The sequence below is a fragment of the Pelophylax lessonae genome (assembly GCF_965119305.1).
Source record: "Pelophylax lessonae genome assembly, chromosome: 6".
Lineage (NCBI taxonomy): Eukaryota > Metazoa > Chordata > Amphibia > Anura > Ranidae > Pelophylax > Pelophylax lessonae.
This window is the reverse complement of record NC_138773.1, coordinates 41,927,638-41,948,715: the sequence shown is the minus strand read 5'-3', so window position 1 is coordinate 41,948,715 and position 21,078 is coordinate 41,927,638. Positions and strand designations below refer to the sequence as shown.

The window sequence follows — 21,078 nt, the reverse complement described above, 5'->3', positions numbered from 1 at the left end:
CATACAAATTTCCTTTAGATTTACCAAAACCATATAATATGAGGTCAGACCTAAACACTTTCAGTTTGTATGCAATCAGGCAGGCCCTTCCTCTACATAGTTGAAGGTAAAGCTAAAGGAAACTGAATGGGAGAATTGTATAATGTATGGCCAGCAGGCATGGTCCACCATTGTCATCATCAGATAGCCCAGAGCAATGATGTGCAGCTGCTGTTGAAGCGCACACAAAGTGTAGAAGTGGTTGCCAAGAGCGTGAGGAAAAAGAGAAATACTTTATTTTATTTTGAAAATTGGCAGCTGTTCATAATACAGCATGCTTCATGAAACGAATGCGTCGTACACACGTACCGATCGTCGGCCGACCGATCAGCCGTCTTTTGTCCAGGGCTGTCCTGTCCGCTGAAAAGTGCTAAAGACTGCACACGAATTTTGTCGGCCAACAACAGCCGACTGCAGAAGTGATGTCATGTGATGGTTAACTTTCCCTGTGTTTTTTCTTCTCTGAGCATGCCCAGTCTTGCAAATCTGCTGATTGTCGGCCGAATTCTGTACTGACTGACGAACAATCGGCCGTTCTGGTGTTGGCCAACAAAAATTTTAATGCCTGCACGACAGATTCTTTTCGGCCGAAAGTGCGCTGTCGGCTGTCGGAAGCATCATACTAACAAGCCTACAATCGGCCGATCGGTCGTCGGCCGAATATTTACGGCCGACAATCGGTACGTGTGTACGGGGCATAAGGGGTTGATTTCCTAAAGGCAAATAGTGCACTCTGCAATAGCATTTGCTCCAGAGCTTAGTAAATGAGCAGAAGCTCTGCTGACTTCCATCATCCAATCATGCGCAAGCAAAAAAATGCTGTTTTTTTTTTTTTTTTTCATTTTCCTTGCATGTTATTGAGTACTTTTTGCAAAGTGAAGCCACGCCTCATTTACTGAAGCAACTGCATTTACAGAGGGCAATTGCAACTTTGCAAAGTGCACAGTCAATTTGCTTTTAGTAAATTAACCTGTAAATGTTATTCACATTGAGAAAATGTCAGGTGTGTCCGCAATGCATCTCTGTTAATGTCGAGGTCTGCAGAATGAACCGTCATCATTCAACAAGAGGATGAGGATCCTTTCCTCACCCAGCCCCCAAACTTCATGTCCTTACTTTCATTTTCCACTTTACTTTCAGTTTAGACTACATTCTCTATCAATAGTCTCTCTTCTTGCTTGTCTTTGAAGTGTTTATTACTTTTTTCGGTTGCTTGTTAGGTACCTCGGAATGGATCAGAGGGAGAGGATCCGAGGCTATGTTCCAGGTCGCACTCTGCAGAATCCCAACCATGGAATTCAGAGGGTTCTCCTGCAGGTGTTTGGAATGGCAGGACACGGGAAATCTGCCTTTGTTAACTCCTGTCTCTTTGTAATGCGGGATCAGGGGTACCAGAACCTGGCACGATCTGCATCCAACCATGAGGAAGTGACCACAGGCAGACAGGAATATCAACTGACACCCCAGCTGGTTATGGTGGACAACCGAGGGCTTAATAAGCTGAATGAAGCCGAAAAGTTGGAGATCTGTGCTCAGTTCAGTGAGTATTTTATTAGAATTAGCCTCTCTCTGCACTCAAAGTTTCACTAAAGGCAAAACTTTTTTTTAATAGAGTGCAGAAGGATTAGAAATCTTGTCAGGTTTAATTGCTGTCTGCGCCCTTCTTAGGCCGCTTTCACACGGGCGATCCGATCCGATCCACCTGTCAGTTTTTCAGGCATCCCTATGGGGCAGTGGGTGACCTCTCCGCTGACACCCGATCCGATCCTGTCCATGAAATCTGGACAAATGGAAACACTATTTTCCATCTATCTGGAGGATCGGATCGGATGAGAACGGACAGGCGGTCCGTTCTCATCCGATCTCCCCCTAGGGGAAAGCGGGGGTATGACAGCCCTGCCTCTGCACACAGAGCGGAGACGGAGCTGTCATCTGCCTGCTCAGCGGGGATCGATCGATCCCCCGCTGAGCAGAACGGACTCCGGCGGGTGGTGAGCCCGTGTGAAAGGACCCTTAGGGATATTCATCCTCTCTATTTGTCCTGGTGACCGTTATCACTGTAAAACATCCCCAATTTTGGGTTGTCACCAGAACAGGAATAGAGGGGAAATCTCTATTTATATAATAGATTTATATAATATAATATAAATTCGTATGTATTTATTTATTATATAATATATTTATATATAATATACATTTCTATTTATATAATAGAGGGGAAACCAGCTTTGGTGATTCTGGTGATTTTGGCTATGGGACAGGAGATGAGGGGAAATCTCCCCAATTGGACACATATGACAAAAAAAAAAAATGTCAGGGGTTATAACAATCCCTTACTCTAGCCAAAATGAGAAAAGAAAAGTTTTAACTTTAGCTCTACTTTAAGGCTGGGCTCAGACACGCTGCAGAGCAAAAAAAAGTTTTAACTTTAGCTCTACTTTAAGGCTGGGCTCAGACACGCTGCAGAGCGGCTCACATCCAGTGCGTCCATGTTCTCTGTTTTAGGGGCGAATCAGGTCTGAATTTTTGCCTGAATTCGGACCTGAACCTGAGCCAATGGTGCACAAAACTCTTCCGCAAACCAGACCATGGCCAACACAGAGCTGTGTGAACGGGCTCCATTGAGAGTCGATCAACACTCTCCTGTCATGTCAATTGGAAGCAGGGAAACCCGCATCCATTTCACATCAGTGTGAACTCAGCCTAAAGAAGAACTCTGAAATAAGCCAACTTTGTTCTTCAGTTTTAAATGCCCAAACTGTGTGTGTTTAAATTATAAAGCCCAGCTCCAGGCGGATATATAGGGCAGCACATTGGCTTAGAGGTTAGAACATCCTACTTGCAGCCCTGGGGTCCTTAGTTTGAATGTTGGCCAGGACCCATGGAGTTTGTATGTTCTCCCAGTGCTTGCGTGGGTTTCCTCTCATACTCCAAAGACATGCTGGGTAGGTAAATTGGCCCTAGTATATATGAGATAGGGACTGTATGCAATTTAACCACTTCTATACCAGACACTTTCACCCCCTTCCTGCCCAGGCCATTTTTTCAGATTTCAGCGCTGTTACACTTTGAAAGACAATTACTCAGTAATGCAGCACTGTACTCAAATTACATTTTTATCATATCTTGGGACATATAGAGCTTTCTTTTGGTGGTATTTAATCACCACTGGGTTTTTATTTTTTGGTATATAAATGAAAATTTTGAAAACAAAACTTTTTCTTTGTTTATGCTATAAAATGTTGCAAACAAATAATCTTTCTTCATAAATGTAGGCCAAAATGTATCCTGTTACATTTGTTCAGGAAAAATAACCCAAATCCGTGTATAATATTATTATTATTATTATTATTATTATTATAGTCTGTTTGAATGTTACAGAATCTACAAACTATGGTGTGTGTGTGTGTATATATATATATATATATATATATATATACACACACTTGAAGCACTACTCCCATGGGAGCTGCTGGTTACGGATTCCCCTGGGTTACCCATACCAACAACTTGGCAATATAGCATATTGTAAGTGCTTGGCTCAGTCAGAAAAAAGTCCAGGGGTTTGGGGTTTTTTGTTGTTTTATTGGAGAACTGGGATGGGAGAAGGGATTAGTGGGATACTCTAATTGAATAAACTATGCACAATTGCTGGGACTTATGAATAAAGCTGAGTGCGGCAAGGCCACTGCTTCACCTTGCCACTAAGTGAAGAAGAATTAGATGAACTGTACTGTACTGTGAATCGCTCTTCAGGGTCCTACTCGGCACCCCCTTTGTCCCTGCTCTTCAGGGTTCTATACAGCACCCCCTTTAATCTGACACTCTGTGTAAGCTGACCCCTTGATCCTCTGACTTCACTGGAGTGGTGCCCCTTCCTGGGCAGACCCTTTGGCAAGTCCCCTGGTATTCACAGACACTGTTTTTCCCGGAAGACTCTGCCAGCAGCTCCACCGTCAGCTTCACTGGATCCTCTGCAGCTCAGCTTCACACCTGGTTCACTAGACCGACTGTCTAAGACCACCTTCCTCATACAGCAGCAGGAGAGACCAGCCGTCAGCCTCCTCCTGGGACTCTGCTTCCTGCCAAAGGCCCCCTGTCACATGTCCCCCTGGCTTTTATGAGCAATCCCATGATGCCCTGCAAGAGTGCCCACCTACTGAGACTCCCACAAAAGCCAATGTGTCACTGGCTGGGTTTCCTCCACTGTCCAACAAGCTCCCTTATTGGATACAGTGGGGACACTCCCTCAGACCCAGTGAATCACACCGGGAGACATGCAACAGGCAACCTAACAGATCAGGCTCCCCTGATAAGCAGAAAGAACATAAGATGCTTTTACCTAGCACCTACCTAGGAGGGTGCTACATACTGATGGCCTATCTCATTTTTCTTGAGCCTCTAAAATGCCAGGACAGTAAAAAATGACCCCCCAAATAACCCCTTTTTGGAAAGTAGACACCCTAAGGTATTCAATAAGAGGCATTGCAAGTATTTTGAAGTTGTACATTTTTGTCACAATTTTTTGGATAATGAAGAAATTGACTGACTGTGCTCTGCGACTGACTGGCTCAGTGACTGACTGACTGGCTCAGTGACTGACTGTGCTCAGCGACTGACTGACAGTGCTCAGTGACTGACTGACAGTGCTCAGTGACTGCCTGACCGTGCTCAGTGACTGACCTTTCTCTGCAACTTACTATCTATGCCCCTCGACTGACTGTGCCCCTTGATTGACTGTGCCCCTCGACTGACTGTGCCCCTTGACTGACTGTGCCCCTTGACTGACTGTGCCCCTTGACTGACTGTGCCCCTTGACTGACTGACTGTGTTCTGCGACTGAGTACCCGGGAGGTCTGGTAAGTATCTTAGTGACTGGTGAGTATCTTAGTGACTGGTGAGTATCTTAGCGACTGGTGAGTACTCCAGGTTTAGTACCAGATAGGAGTAGAGTAGGTAAGGAATTGTAGGTTGTTACTAATTATCCCCATAGAGTAGAGGGTAATAATGTCCAACAGGATTGGGGATGCCACCCAGTGCACTTCTTGCTGCATGTATGTGTTCCTTTATGAACCAATCAAGGGCGAATACTGCTGTGCAAGATGTGTGCGACTTGTTTCTCTGGAAACCCAGATCCTGGATCTAGAAAACATAGTGGCAACACTAGCATCAACAACCTGGAAAGGAGCTTGGACATTACCCATCAGGCGCTGGCAGGGGCTGGCATAGAGGAGGGAGGAGTAGAGGAGACACAGGCATCAGAGGTAGGCAGTTGGGTGACTTTTAGGAAGGGTAGAGGGATGAGTGCCAGGGAGGCCAGTCCTGAGTTGGTACACCCTAACAAATGTGCCAAGCTGCAGGTTGAGGGGGATATCAGTTCAGGGGTGGCAGTGCTGGAGCAGGCGCCCTCCCCCAGCTGCCAGGGGAGTGGCAGCTCCAGGAAGAAGGGGGGCCGAGATTCAGGAAAGGTTAGACAGGTTGTGGTAGTGGGGGAGTCAATCATCAGGACAGAAAGGGCAGTCTGTTGAAACGATTGCGGTAGCCAGACAGTATGTTGTTTACCGGGCGCTCGAGTTCAGCACATCGCGGATTGGGTAGACAGATTTTTGTGTGGGGCTGTGGATAACCCAGCGGTCATGGTGCATGTGGGCACTAATGGCCAAGTAAGAGTAAGGTGGAGGATCCTAAAGAACAATTTCAGGGACTTAGGGAATAGATTGAGGAATAGGACCTCCAAGGTGGTTTTCTCTGAAATACTGCCAGTACCTCGAACCACACAGGAGAGGCAGAAGGAGATAAGGGAACTTAACAAGTGGCTGAGGAATTGGTGTAGGAAGGAGGGGTTTGGGTTCATTGAGAACTGGGCTGACTTCTCAGTCGGCTACCGGCTCTTTAGTAAGGATGGGCTGCACCCTAATGGGGATGGTACAGCTCTTTTGAGGAGAAAGATGGCCACCAAGTTGGAGGGGCTTTTAAACTAGGAGACGGGGGGGGGGGGGGGGGAGGGCTCAGAAGTAGAGTCAGTCAGGAGGGAGCAAAGGACAGAAGGCAGTATTAGAGTCAACAGCGACAGTAGTTCCATAGCATCAATGGGGGGGGTCTGTACTGGAAAACCTCAGACCGAACAGGAATAAAAATAATCACCATTCACTATCAACTTACACAAAACTGAGAGGGGTATACACTAATGCCAGGAGCCTAGCTAATAAAATGGATGAGTTGGAAATGTTAGTACATGAGGAGGACATAGACCTTGTGGGAATAACGGAAACTTGGTTCGACCCCTCACATGACTGGCTGGCCAATATCCAAGGGTATTCGGTGTACCGGAAGGACAGGGCAGGAAAAAGAGAGGGAGGGGTATGTCTCTATGTCAAGAACAATGTAAGGGTGATAGAGAGGAGTGATATTACGGAAGGGATGAGTATGGAGTTAGAATCCGTATGGGTAGAACTCCACGGGGAAGAAGAAAAGAGAAAAGTAATTGTGGGGGTTTGCTATAGGCCACCCAACCAAAGGGAGGAGGTAGAGCTGGAATTTATATCACTATTGGGAAAAGTGGCAAAACTGGCATCAGTCATCGTATTGGGGGACTTCAATTATCCCGATATTGACTGGGAAGAGGGGACTACACACTCACAGAAGGCTCATCTATTCATGGAAACCTTACAGGATAACTACATGTCTCAGTTGGTGGATTCTCCTACTAGAGAAAATGCAGTCCTGGATCTATTGATCACTAATGACCCAGACCTAATCTCGGAGGTAGGAGTCACGGACTACCTGGGCTCTAGTGATCACAGGATGATCACATTTAGCGTAAATAACAATATAACAAGGCAAATGGGGAACTTAAGAACCCCTAAACTTCAGAAGGGCAAACTTTCCCAAATTGTGCTCCATGATGGAAAGGGTAAACTGGGACCAAACCCTGGGAACACTGACCACGGAGGAAAAATGGGAATGCTTTAGGAACATATTAAACAAATGCAGAGGGGGCGTGGCTAGCGGGGCATGTATGCGGACGTGCTTTTGGCGGCTCTGAGCTCCCCTTGATGCAATCCTGCTCCATCCTTTGGATCCTACGCTCCTTTTTTGGTTCTTTCAGCTGCGGGAGTTCGGTACCTTAATCTTGGCGCCTCCAGTTGTTGTTTCGGTGGATGGGCAAGAGGAAAAAGCAGCCTCCGGCCAGGATGAGCGTTACCACCCGGTCCTGTCAAGATGGCTGCCGCTCCACCATGCCTCTGCCTTCCCCGGCCTCCACTCCGGATCTGTTTGGGGAGGCATCCGGAGCCTCTCCACCGCCCTCACCGGGTGCCTCCGCTCCTCCGGAGCTCCTCTCCCAGACGTCCCCTAGCGCGGATGGGATCGATGACGATCCGGTGCGGGAACCCACCCTGAAGGATGTCCTGCAGGCCCTTAAGGTAAACCACTCTGACCTGATGGGGAAGGTAGAAGAGCTTAAATTAGACATCACCATTATGCGCCAGGACATGTGCAAGGTCCGGGATCGTGTCACAGAGACTGAGCATCGTATTAGTGACTTAGAGGACACCGTACACCCCTTGGTCCCTGATTTGCAACAGTGCGGGAGGAGACTTAAAACTGTGGAAGACAAGATGGACGACTTGGAGAACCGTCTACGCCGTAACAATGTTCGGCCAGTAGGGCTGCCTGAGCGGGTTGAGGGGTCTGACCCTGTGTCCTTCCTGGAAAGCTGGTTCCAGGAGGAGTTTGGCCAGAATTCCCTGTCCTCATGCTTTGTTATTGAACGGGCTCACAGGGTTCCAGGTAGGCCTCTCCCTGTGGGCAGCCCCCCCCCCCCGCACTGTGATAATTCGCTTTCTGAACTACAGGGACAGAGACTCCATCCTTCGTTCTGCCAGACTTAAGGGGAACCTGAAGATCGATAATGCGGTGGTTTCTCTTTACCGGACTACTCTCCGGTGGTCCGCACTCTGCGGGCTAAATATCAGCAGGCCAAGCAAATGCTCCGGGAAAGGGCTATGCAATACTCCATGATGTTTCCTGCTACCCTCCGAGTCACCTATCAAGATAAAGCACATTTCTTCCAGTCTCCTGCCGCTGTTTTTTCCTGGTTGGAGTCCCTGCCTCGCCAAGACCGAGCATCTGGACACCGTACCCCTGATACCTGATCTGTCTTCTCGGCTGAAGCTTGGTTCGGTTTCAAGATGGCCGTCTCCCGTCCAGGACCTCTTGGATCTTTTTTCTGGAGTGTTAGGATGCCTTATTGCCCTGTTTGTAAGGGGAGCTCCCCCTCTGTGTGCTCAGGGCTGCCTTGTTTTGTTTCCCCCTTTCTCAAATTTTTTCTTCTTGACTTGTTGAACATTTGCCGTTAAAGTTTGAGTACTTTATTTCCTTGCATGCTGGGGGCACTGCCCAGGTTGGTCTTAGCCGGCTGACCCTGGCTGGCCACGTTCTCTCGCCTCCAGATAGCTTTACAGTTTTGGGATAAAGCCAGCGCCTTGCTTTGTTTTCTTTTCTTTTAGGCGTCCGGGCAGGGGATTCTGAGGGGTTATTTTGTTTTTTACCCCTCCCCCCTCCTTCTTTTTCTCCCTGGTTGTTCTTGCGCCGGGGGGCTAGGGCTATATATTTTTTTTTTGTTAGCCCTGTCCCCCCATTGTCTTATGTCTTTGTCGTATTGTTGGTTGTGTGTGGGAGTGTGCGGTGTGCGTGTGTGTGACTGGTTTTCTGTTGCCTTCCTCTGCCCCCGGGGTCATGCAGCTGTATCGGGGAATACCGTTTTTTGGGTTCCACACCCCTTCCTTGTTTTTTCGACGTTTTCTCTATGTCACGGGTGTCTCCTGGAATGTAAGGGGTCTCAATTCTAAATTTAAGAGGGCCATGCTATTTAATTTTCTGAAGAGCCATAAGCCGCATGTCCTGTGTTTGCAGGCGACGCACCTGACTGGCTCTCGCACCCGTGCGCTGCACAAGCATTGGGTCTCCAGTTCTTACCACTCCACTTACTCCAATTACGCTAGGGGGGGTCTCCATCCTGATCCGTAAGGGGTTGCCCTTTGTGTGTTCCAGGGTGATCACTGACCCGTATGGCCGCTACATTTTTTTACTTTGCAACATTCATGCGGTACAGCTCCTCCTGATGGTGGTGTATGTGTCTCCCCCTGTTACGGCTGCTTTTTTCTCTGACCTGAGTGTGGGGTTGGCTGGGTTACCCTGTGTTCCCACTCTCCTGCTGGGGGACTTTAATTCGGTTCTGGACCCTGTCCTGGACCGTTTGAGGCCCCTCCAGCATGAGTCTAGGCTGTTCAGTCAGTGGTGTGCCTCTTATAGTTATGCGGATGTCTGGCGCCTGAGCCACCCGGTGGCGAGGGTTTACTCTTGCCAATCTAGAACGTACAATGCTCTTTCCAGGCTTGACTATGCCCTGACTTCACCCGACATGACGCCATTGGTCCACTCTGTGGATTATGTTTCTCAGACGCTATCAGATCATTCTGTACTTAAGGTTGACTTGACGTTAGGCCATAGGGTCGCCTTTCGGATGTTGAGGCTCAGCCCTTTATGGGTCTCCGCACCTGAACTGCGGGAACTGGTCCTTCAGGATATGGACACGTACTGGGAGTTTAATGCCCAATCCTCTGCCGCGGGGTCTCTCTGGGATGCGTTTAAAGCCTCTACCCGGGGAGCCTACATCTTGCGTATTGCAGCCCATCGCTGTTCCAGCCGGGCTACTTTGCGTGAGTTAGATGACTCCTTGGCCGCTGCGCGAGCTCGTTACGCTGCTGACCCTACTCCTGCTCTTCGAGATGCCCTGGTTGGGGCCAATACTGCCCTTAAACTACACTTGGTTGACATGACCCGTAAACAGCAACTCTATCTTGCAGCTAGACTTCATGAACATAGTGGGAAGAATGGCAGGCTCCTGGCATATCTTTCCAGGGCGGACTACGTGGACCGTTCGATTGCCCGGATTAGGACGGCTGATGGCTCGGTAGTGGCGGATCCACTGCATATTAATGAGACGTTTCGCTCTTTTTACTCTGGTTTGTATTCGGAGCAGGGGACGGTTGACGAAGCCGAGCTTGTGGGGTTTTTGGACTCGTTGGATTTTCCGATGTTGTCTGAGGCCCACAGGCTGTTGCTGGACGCCCCTCTGACTACTGACGAGATCGAGACTGCTATCGGCTCCCTACCTTCCAATAAAACCCCTGGGCTTGATGGCTTGCCCGCGGAATGGTACCAAGAGTACCCCGGGGAACTTGCCAGTAGATTGCGGGACCTCTATGCGGTGGCCCTTGATGAGGGGGAACTCCCGGCATCTATGCGGGAGGCTCTCATAGTGGTCCTGCCCAAACCTGACAAAGATGGTTTGTTGTGTGACTCATATCGACCTATATCGCTGCTTAACAGTGACGTAAAGATCCTTGCCAAGCTTTTAGCTACCCGTCTCGCCAAGGTTATAACTATCCTTATCCATCCTGATCAGAATGGGTTCATGCCTGGGAAGAGCACGTATGATAATATCCGCCGGCTCCATTTGCATCAATACACTGCAACTAAGGAGGCCAGGAGTGGCCTGGTGTTGTCTCTTGACATTAGGAAGGCCTTCGATACTGTGAGATGGGATTTCCTCTGGCAGGTTATGTCGAAAATGGGGTTTGGCCTCTCATTCATTAAATGGGTGCGTCTGCTCTACTCGCGGCCGCTAGCCAGAATCTGTACGAACAAAGATGTATCTGCGACCTTTTCCCTCCACCAAGGTACTAGGCAGGGCTGCCCTCTGTCGCTGCTTCTGTTTGCCCTTGCCATTGAGCCTTTGGCTCTGGCGGTGCGACAGACGGTGGCGGTGGGCGGTATCCTTTGTGGCGGCCTGGAGGAGTAAAATATCGCTGTACGCGGATGATGCACTTATTTATCTTGATGGTTCTGAGTCCTCTTTTGAAGCCTTGCTGGGAGTGGTGGAGGAGTTCGGCGGGGTGTCTGGCCTTAGAGTGGGATGGGATAAATCGGTGGCTTTTCCGCTTGGCCCGCCCGTGGATTATTGTTTTTTGCAGCGCTTCGGCGTTCACCTGTGTCCCGCCTTTAAATACCTTGGGATTCAGGTCCATACTGATCTCCAGACTTATAGCTCTTTGAATGTCCAGCCTATAATTTCGCATATGGAGGTTCGGCTGCGTACCTGGTCTTCGCTGCCGCTGAATCTCATTGGAAGGATTAATATTTTTAAGATGATTTACTTACCAAAATTCCTTTATATTTTTCGGGCTTCCCCTGTTTTTCTACCCAGGCGTTTATTCCACAAAATAGATTCTGCCCTTACTTATTTTTTCTGGCAGGGTCCCGCCCTCGCATAGCTAGGTCCTCTCTCCAGGCCTCCAAATTCCTGACCTTTTACAAGTATTTTCTTGCGTCCCAGCTTACTTACTTGTATGACTGCCTTGGCGACTCTCCTGGGAACTCCTCCACCATTCTCGTATTGGCCATACATGGCTCGAAAACGCAGGCTCTGGATGCTCTCCACAGATCGGTTCCCAGGCGCTGCTCTCGTGCCTCTCCTATGGAGGTTGGGTGGCTGGCCTGGCACGCTGGCAATACAATGATTTTAGAGACACCCGCTGTGTCTCCCAATGCCCCGTTGTGGGATAATCTCAACTTCCCCGAGCTCTATGGTCATTCGGAATCGGGCTGGTGGTCTGGACTTGGGGTGACTCATGTCTCCCATGTCTTTCGGTCAACTCAATTTGTCTCTTTTGATGACCTGAAGGCCCGCCATGGTGTGAGCAACAGTTTTTTCTTTAAATACTTGTTACTACGCCACGCCGCCCGTGCACAGTTTGCTGGGTTGACCCTGGAGCTCGAGGAGTCCCCAATGGAGCTGCTATTGTCTATCCCGGGGGTGACCAAAATGGTCACTACGTTTTACTTGAGGTTGCAGGCGGCGGGTGGCGACCCGTTTAAATTGGCCATGGGCCGGTGGGTCGCACTCCTGCCTGAGCTGACAGAGGAGGCATGGGAGGAGGCCACGGAGGTTTGCTTCCAGGATCTTATTAGTTCCAATCATAGGTTAATACAGTTTAAATTCATCCATCATTTGCATTATACACCTCAGAAGTTGGTCCGTATGGGGGTAGCTCCGGGAGCCGCTTGCCCTAGGTGCGGCTGTCTTGCAGCAGATCTGCTTCACATGTTTTGGTCCTGTCCCCATATTAGCGGTTACTGGACATCTATTTTTGCTTTTTTTTAATGATAAACTGCATTTATCGGTCCCTCGTACGCCTGAGGTAGGCCTGTTGTGTGTGTTGAATGACATTATACACCGTGTGCGTCCTAGGATCCTGCTCCGCATCCTATTGTTCTATGCTAGGAAACTTATTTTATTGCATTGGAAAAGTGTTGAACCGCCTACCATGCAGCAGTTCTATGCTTTGGTGCGGAGTGATGTACCGCTCTATAAACTGATTTATAAGAGTAGAGGGTGTCCTAAAAAGTTCACTAACGTCTGGCAACCCTGGCTTGATGTGGAGGATTCGTACTGGGCTGATGTCCCTCTGCCCTTCAGCTTATCTGTTGACTGAATCCGGGTGGCCCCGCTTGTTATGCGGTTTATCCTGTTGAATAAGATGTATGTAGTATGCCCCCCCCCCGTGGGGGGTGGGTACTTGGGGGTAGGGGAAGGGTGTGTGAATGTGGATGTGTTGGTGTGCATGGTAGAGTTTTTTTTTGTGTGTTTGAGTTTTCTTGGTGGTGCTGTTCGACTTGTTGAGGTGTTTTGTTTTCCCTCCCCCACTCATGTTCATCCTAGAGGGGGATTCTACTATGGTGACCTGTTGGGTGTGTAACCTTACAGTTACTTGGTTCTCCTGGACTTTTCGGTACGCATCCCCTCCCCCCCCCCCCCCCCCTTGAATTGGGCTGTCAGGCCCCCCCCTTGCATTGTTTATGCCACAGTGTCTTCTGATACCCTGGTGTATTTTACATGCTTGTTCCATACATGTTTTATTGACATTGTCTGCCCTTGTGTTTCTGTTGTTATTTTGCAAAAATTTAAATAAATACCTTCTAAAAAAAAAAACAAATGCATCTCGCAGTGCATTCCTATGGGAAATAAATTTAGAAGAGACAAAGCAAAACCTGGCTGGCTAAACCGTAATGTTAAAAAACTTATTAAGGGAAAAAAATTGGCCTTCAAGAATTATAAATCAAAGGGCACAGTATCGGCTTTCAAGCAATACAAGGAGGCAAATAAGAAATGTAAATACGAAATCAAAATGGCTAAAATCAGCTTTGAGAGACAAATAGCGGAGGATAGTAAAAAGAACCCTAATAAATTCTTTAAATATATCAACAGCAAAAAAACTAGGGCAGAGCATGTTGCACACATAATTAACGATGATGGGAGGATGGTTACAGAGGACACTGAAAAGGCAACCGTGCTGAACGCCTTTTTCTCGTCAGTCTTTACGCAGGAAAAGGAGGGGTACACTGACCATGACTGTATGGTTAGTAGTAATACACAGGACTTGCCACTATGGCTAACAGAGGGTGAAATCAGGGAAAGGCTGGATAAAATTAACACAAATAAATCACCAGGCCCGGATGGCGTACATCCGAGAGTACTCAAGGAACTCAGTAAGGTTATATCTAGACTGTTCCTGATCTTTGCTGACAGTATTATGACAGGAAATGTACCAGGGGATTGGAGGAAAGCTAATGTGATACCGATATTCAAAAAAGGGCAGAGGCATATTCCGGGAAATTGTAGGCCTGTCAGTCTGATATCGATAGTATGTAAACTTCTGGAGGGAATGATAAGGGACTATATCGTAGAGTTTGCTAAAGACAACAACATCATCAGCAGTAACCAGCACAGGTTTACAAATGGGCATTCCTGTCAAACCAATCTCTTAACATTCTACGAGGAGGTGAGCTGTGAGCTAGATAGGGGGAGACCAGTGGATGTGGTGTACCTGAATTTCGCTAAGGCGTTTGATACAGTTCCCCACAAGCGCTTAATTTATAAAATAAGGTCTGCAGGCATCGACCGCAAGGTTTGCTCTTGGATACGGAACTGGCTAAAAGGGTGTGTCCAAAGGGTGGTAATAAATAGCGCATACTCAGACTGGTCTGAGGAGGTAAGTGGGGTCCCCCAAGGCTCAGTCCTGGGACCAACCCTATTCAATTTATTCATAAATAGCATTGAAGACAGGATCAGTAGCTTTATATCAGTTTTTGCAGACGACACAAAATTGGGCAGGGCAATAACTGCACAGCATGAAGCAGAAATCCTACAGAATGACTTGGACAAAATAACAGAGTGGGCAATGACATGGCAAATTAGGTTTAATGTGGAGTGTAAGGTTTTGCACTTGGGGACTAAAAACATAAAAGCACAATACACTTTAGGGGGGGAACCTTTGGGGGAATCAAAAATGGAGAAGGATCTGGGAGTCCTGGTAGAGGATAGACTTAACAATAGCATGCAATGTCAAGCGGCAGCTGCCAAAGCCAGCAGAATATTAGCATGCATAAAGAAAGGGATGTATTCCAGAAATAAAACTATAATCCTACCACTTTATAAAACTCTGGTTCGACCACATCTGGAGTATTATCTCCAGTTCTGGTCGCCGGTCCTCAGAAAGGATGGGTTGGAGCTGGAGAGAGTCCAGAGAAGGGCAACTAAACTAATTAGGGGATTGGAGGACCTTAATTATGAAGAGCGCCTCAATCGCTTGATTTACTCTCCCTGGAGAAGAGACGCCTGAGAGGGGACATGATAGCAATTTATAAATATCTCAATGGTGATCTCAGCATAGAAAAAAAGCTATTTAGTCGGAAGGACTGCATGAGGACTAGAGAGCATACAATGCGTCTGGAGGAGAAGTGTTTTAACCTCAGGCAACAAGGGGGGTTCTTTACTGTTAGAGCTACAGGATTGTGAAATTCTCTACCACAAGAGGTGGTTTCTGCGGGAAGTATGATGGCTTTCAAAAGACTCTTAGACTTACATCTCAAGAATCAGAACATTTAGGGGTATGCGAGATGATTACAGCCACACACACCTACACAGGTTGAACTGGATGGACTATTGTCTTTATTCAACCTCACCTACTATGTAACTATGAATAACATCTTTATTTATTTTTTCACAATTTTTTGATGTAAAAGATCATGATTTTCTCCCCATAGTAGTACAGTGTGGCTATGGTAACACTGCACCGCTCTAGTGTAAAAAAACTAGTGCAAAAGAAAAAAGTAAAAAAAATAGAAATATATATATATATTTTTTTAAGTATATATACATCATTTTTTTTTTAAATTGTAAAAATATATATATATATATATATATATATATATATATATATATATATACATATATATATATTTTTTTTTTTACAATTTAAAAAAAAAAATGTTGTATAGATTTTTTTTTTTACTGTGACCAGAGCAGTGCTGTTTTTGTTATAAGCATTATTTTTCCGGTATGGCATCAATTTATTCATAGCCATTGAGTACTATTGTGAGTGAAGCTATTAAATGGTACAGGTGGGCTGTGGTTGGCCCTGTCTGTACCATGTGATCACAGTGACCAATCACATAGATCATCACCATAATGCATAATACATTGCTGTGAATGAAAGGCATTCATTGTGTACAAATGTCATATGTTCGCTGTGATTGGTCACAGCCATCATATGGTAACGGGACCCACTCGGTACAGGTATCTGGGGCAGTGACTGATATGACTATATGGTATGTAAAGTGCTACATAGATGGTCAGCACTATATAAATGATTAGAATAAATAATACAATAGGCACAGCTTTATATTCATTAAATGTAATTCAGACATCTCAAGTCTCCCGCAAGTCGCGGGAAACTCCCGCTTTCCGCCCTGAGCTCACGGACACCCGCAAGCTCAGGGCAATATCCCGGCTGTGTGTGAGTCACAGTGAGTCAGATGAGATGACTCATCGATGCAGGCAGAGAGTGTGTCAGCTGTCAGCAAGCTGAGCCTGTGTAACGTTAAAAAACCATACCCCGTGGAGAAACCATACCCTCGTCACTTCCGGTCTGAAACAGCTGAGCAGCGCAGTAGTGCGCATGCTCAGAGCCCCGGATACGTGAGTGAAGAAGAGAGAATTTGAGAAGTGCGCATGCTCGGTGGGCATGAAATTATCACAGCACTGTCTCTAATATAATACTTGCGGCGGGTACATTAAAACACTTCGGGTGCAACATAAATCATGTCCTCTCCTATCGCTGTAACTTCCCTCATCTCCGGTAATAAATATAAAAGCGGCGGCGGGTGTGTAAGATGTAAATGTGACGGCGATCGCGGCTCCGTGATCCGCTTTTATATTTATTACCGGAGATGAGGGAAGTTACAGCGATAGGAGAGGACATGATTTATGTTGCACCCGAAGTGTTTTAATGTACCCGCCGCAAGTTTAACTACCGTGAGAAATCCATACCCTCCGTAGCGGAACCGGAAGTGCCGAGGGTATGGTTTTCTCACGGGTATGGATTTTTCACGGAACACCTGCACATTGAAATTACGTTGGAGCCGAAGTAGATCCGGCTCACAGGCGGAGTGATATGAGTCATGCACTCCGCCTGTGGGAGGAGCTGCAGAGAGCAAGCAGCGGCTTTGCTCTCTACTACAGCCACATCTTCTACTCCTGGACCAATCATCGTGACACCCCACTCTGTGACAGACACCTAACCTTAGAGCAGCACCAGAGAGCCAGCACCTGAGACCAGTACCAGCACCAGTGACCAGCACCAGTGACCAGGCCAGTACAAGCACCAGTGACCAGGCCAGCACCAGTGACCAGGCCAGTACCAGCACCAGTGACCAGGTCTTTACCAGCACCAGTGACCAGGCCTTCACCAGTGACCAGTACCAGCACCAGTGACCAGGCCAGTACCAGCACCAGTGACCAGGCCAGCACCAGTGACCAGGCCAGTACCAGCACCAGTGACCAGGTCTTTACCAGCACCAGTGACCAGGCCTTCACCAGTGACCAGTACCAGCACCAGTGACCAGGCCAGTACCAGCACCAGTGACCAGTACCAGCACCAGTGACCAGTACCAGCACCAGTGACCAGGCCAGTACCAGCACCAGTGACCAGTACCAGCACCAGTGACCAGTACCAGCTCCAGTGACCAGTACCAGGACCAGTGACCAGGCCAGTACCAGCACCAGTGACCAGGCCAGTACCAGCACCAGTGACCAGGCCAGTACCAGCACCAGTACCAGCACCAGTGAAGAAGCCAGTACCAGCACCAGTGACCAGGCCAGTACCAGCACCAGTGACCAGGCCAGTACCAGCACCAGTACCAGCACCAGTGAAGAGGCCAGTACCAGCACCAGTGACCAGGCCAGTACCAGCACCAGTGACCAGGTCAGTACCAGCACCAGTGACCAGGTCAGTACCAGCACCAGTGACCAGGCCAGTACCAGCACCAGTGACCAGGCCAGTACCAGTGACCAGTGACCAGCACCAGTGACCAGGCCAGCACCAGTGACCAGTGACCAGTACCAGCACCAGTGACCAGGCCAGTACCAGCACCAGTGACCAGGCCAGTACCAGCACCAGTGACCAGGCCAGTACCAGCACCAGTGACCAGGCCAGTACCAGCACCAGTGACCAGGCCAGTACCAGTGACCAGGCCAGTACCAGCACCAGTGACCAGTCCAGTACCAGCACCAGTGACCAGCACCAGTGACCAGTACCATCACCAGTGACCAGGCCAGTACCAGCACCAGTGACCAGACCAGTACCAGCACCAGTGACCAGTACCAGCACCAGTGACCAGTACCAGCACCAGTGACCAGGTCAGTACCAGCACCAGTACCAGCACCAGTGACCAGGCCAGTACCAGCACCAGTGACCAGACCAGTACCAGCACCAGTGACCAGTACCAGCACCAGCACCAGTGACCAGGCCAGTACCAGCACCAGTGATCAGGCCAGTACCAGCACCAGTGACCAGGCCAGTACCAGCACCAGTACCAGCACCAGCACCAGTGACCAGGTCAGTACCAGCACCAGTGACCAGGTCAGTACCAGCACCAGGCCAGCACCAGTGACCAGGCCAGTACCAGCACCAGTGACCAGGCCAGTACCAGCACCAGTGACCAGGCCAGTACCAGCACCAGTGAAGAGGCCAGCACCAGCACCAGTGACCAGTACCAGCACCATTACCAGTGACCAGGCCATTACCAGCACCAGTGACCAGGCCAGTACCAGCACCAGTGACCAGGCCAGTACCAGCACCAGTGACCAGGCCAGTACCAGCACCAGTACCAGCACAAGTGAAGAGGCCAGCACCAGTGACCAGTGACCAGTAACAGCACCAGTGACCAGGCCAGTACCAGTGACCAGTACCAGCACCAGTGACCAGTACCAGCACCAGTGACCAGGCCAGTACCAGCACCAGTGACCAGGCCAGTACCAGCACCAGTGACCAGGCCAGTACCAGCACCAGTAACCAGGCCAGTACCAGCACCAGTGACCAGGCCAGTACCAGCACCAGTGACCAGTGACCAGTGACCAGTACCAGCACCAGTGACCAGGCCAGTACCAGCACCAGTGACCAGTATCAACACCAGTGACCAGGCCAGTACCAGCACCAGTGACCAGGCCAGTACCAGCACCAGTGACCAGGCCAGTACCAGCACCAGTGACCAGGCCAGTACCAGCACCAGTACCAGCACCAGTGACCAGGTCAGTACCAGCACCAGTACCAGCACCAGTGACCAGGCCAGTACCAGTACCAGCACCAGTGACCAGGCCAGTACCAGCACCAGTGAAGAGGCCAGTACCAGTGACCAGTACCAGTGACCAGGCCAGTACCAGCACCAGTGATCAGCACCAGTGACCAGGCCAGTACCAGCACCAGTGACCAGGCCAGTACCAGCACCAGTACCAGCACCAGTGAAGAGGCCAGCACCAGTGACCAGTACCAGCACCAGTGACCAGGCCAGTACCAGCACCAGTGACCAGGCCAGTACCAGCACCAGTGACCAGGCCAGTACCAGCACCAGTGACCAGTACCAGCACCAGTGACCAGGCCAGTACCAGCACCAGTGACCAGGCCAGTACCAGCACCAGTGACCAGGCCAGTACCAGCACCAGTGAAGAGGCCAGCACCAGTGACCAGTACCAGCACCAGTGACCAGGCCAGTACCAGCACCAGTGACCAGGCCAGTACCAGCACCAGTGACCAGCACCAGTGACCAGCACCAGTGACCAGGCCAGTACCAGCACCAGTGACCAGCACCAGTGACCAGGCCAGTACCAGCACCAGTGACCAGGCCAGTACCAGCACCAGTGACCAGTACCAGCACCAGTGACCAGTACCAGCACCAGTGGCCGGTACCAGCACCAGTGACCAATACCAGCATCAGTGTCCAGTACCAGCATCAGTGTCCAGCACCAGTGTCCAGTACCAGCACCAGTGACCAGTACCCGCACCAGTTACCAGACCAGTACAGTACCAGCACCAGTGAACAGTACCAGCATCAGTGACCAGTACCAGCACCAGTGAAGAGGCCAGCACCAGTGACCAGTACCAGCACCAGTGACCAGGCCAGTACCAGCACCAGTGACCAGGCCAGTACCAGCACCAGTGACCAGCACCAGTGACCAGCACCAGTGACCAGGCCAGTACCAGCACCAGTGACCAGCACCAGTGACCAGGCCAGTACCAGCACCAGTGACCAGGCCAGTACCAGCACCAGTGACCAGTACCAGCACCAGTGACCAGTACCAGCACCAGTGGCCGGTACCAGCACCAGTGACCAATACCAGCATCAGTGTCCAGTACCAGCATCAGTGTCCAGCACCAGTGTCCAGTACCAGCACCAGTGACCAGTACCCGCACCAGTTACCAGACCAGTACAGTACCAGCACCAGTGAACAGTACCAGCATCAGTGACCAGTACCAGCACCAGTGACCAGGTATACTGATTACATTTCATTATTCTCTGGTAGTGTTAAATTGGAAAGGGGAGGGTGCGGCGCAGGCGTGCGTGGGGGGCGGCGGTGGCGGCGTGTGGGGGAGGGGGGGGGGCTCACCTCCCTGAAATGAGTTTTTGCAGGTTGGGATGTCTGGTAATTGGTCCATCTAAATTGACCCTAGTATGTGTGGGATAGGGACCTAATACTGTATATCAGGGATTGATAATGAATGTACAGTAGGTAAAGAACTGTGTGAAATGTTTGGCGCAGTATAAATGCCTGTATTATAAAAGTCACAGCTTTGTATTCATTAAATATATTTTTTAATGTAAGAAGTGTAAATGCCTAAATGTGACCTGGTATCAGCCTCTTGTGATCCCTGTAAAGCAGACCTCAGACTGTGGGAGGCAGAAGAAGCACAAGCAGCCAGTATATTGTGTTGCAGTGCAAGGGCAAGGAACATGCTGATAGGAGGAGAGAGTAGAGTGAAAGAGAGATGTGCTCATTGGTCTGCAGCTTCTCCTTTCACTGTCCAATCACAGGATGAGTGAAGAACAAGACCTGAATGTGTTACTGAACTGCAGCAGAGAAGAATTCAGCCTTCTGCTCTGTCAGACTAGACTGTGTTGTGTGGCAGAGCTGTGAAAGCAATAGGACTGGATGAGCTGAAAGACACGTTTTTGGAAGATAAAGCCCCCTCTCTTATATGTATTTAACTTGCATATTTATCTGTTTGCCTGGAGTTCAGAGGCAGCAATCTACTTCTTCCAAACTGAACTACTTAGGGCCAATTCACACTATGTAAAACGTCTGTCACCGCAAGGACCCACGGGAAACAACTGTTTCCTCTGCGTCCCATTCACACCGCAATGCAGCCAAGTACTTCGCTGTACTAAGCTGCGATTAAATGCAAACACAGTGCATCGCGCCGTCCGACATTGCAGTGAATAAAGTGTTAATTATGTACACTTCAAATTAAGCTTATACAAAACATATACAAAAAGGGGGACTGTGCAATACGCTTAATCATGCACCACACTGCCCCCTAGCCAGTCAGCAATGCAGGGCACGCCAGAGTGTTGAATCTG

The 21,078-nt window shown here is 49.1% G+C and overlaps 1 protein-coding gene across 1 annotated transcript in view; it reads left to right on the top strand.

Moving 5' to 3' along the window:
* Nucleotides 1-1,237: 1,237 nt before the first annotated feature.
* LOC309557672 (uncharacterized protein) overlaps nucleotides 1,238-21,078 on the top strand; it is a gene marked incomplete at its 3' end in the record, with an annotated part of 34,599 nt that continues 14,758 nt past the window's right edge. Inside the window, exon 1 of the mRNA XM_082260458.1 lies at nucleotides 1,238-1,579. Within this exon, the coding sequence (XP_082116584.1) occupies nucleotides 1,270-1,579 (310 nt within the window). The 5' untranslated portion in view covers nucleotides 1,238-1,269. The remainder of the gene's footprint in view (nucleotides 1,580-21,078) is intronic.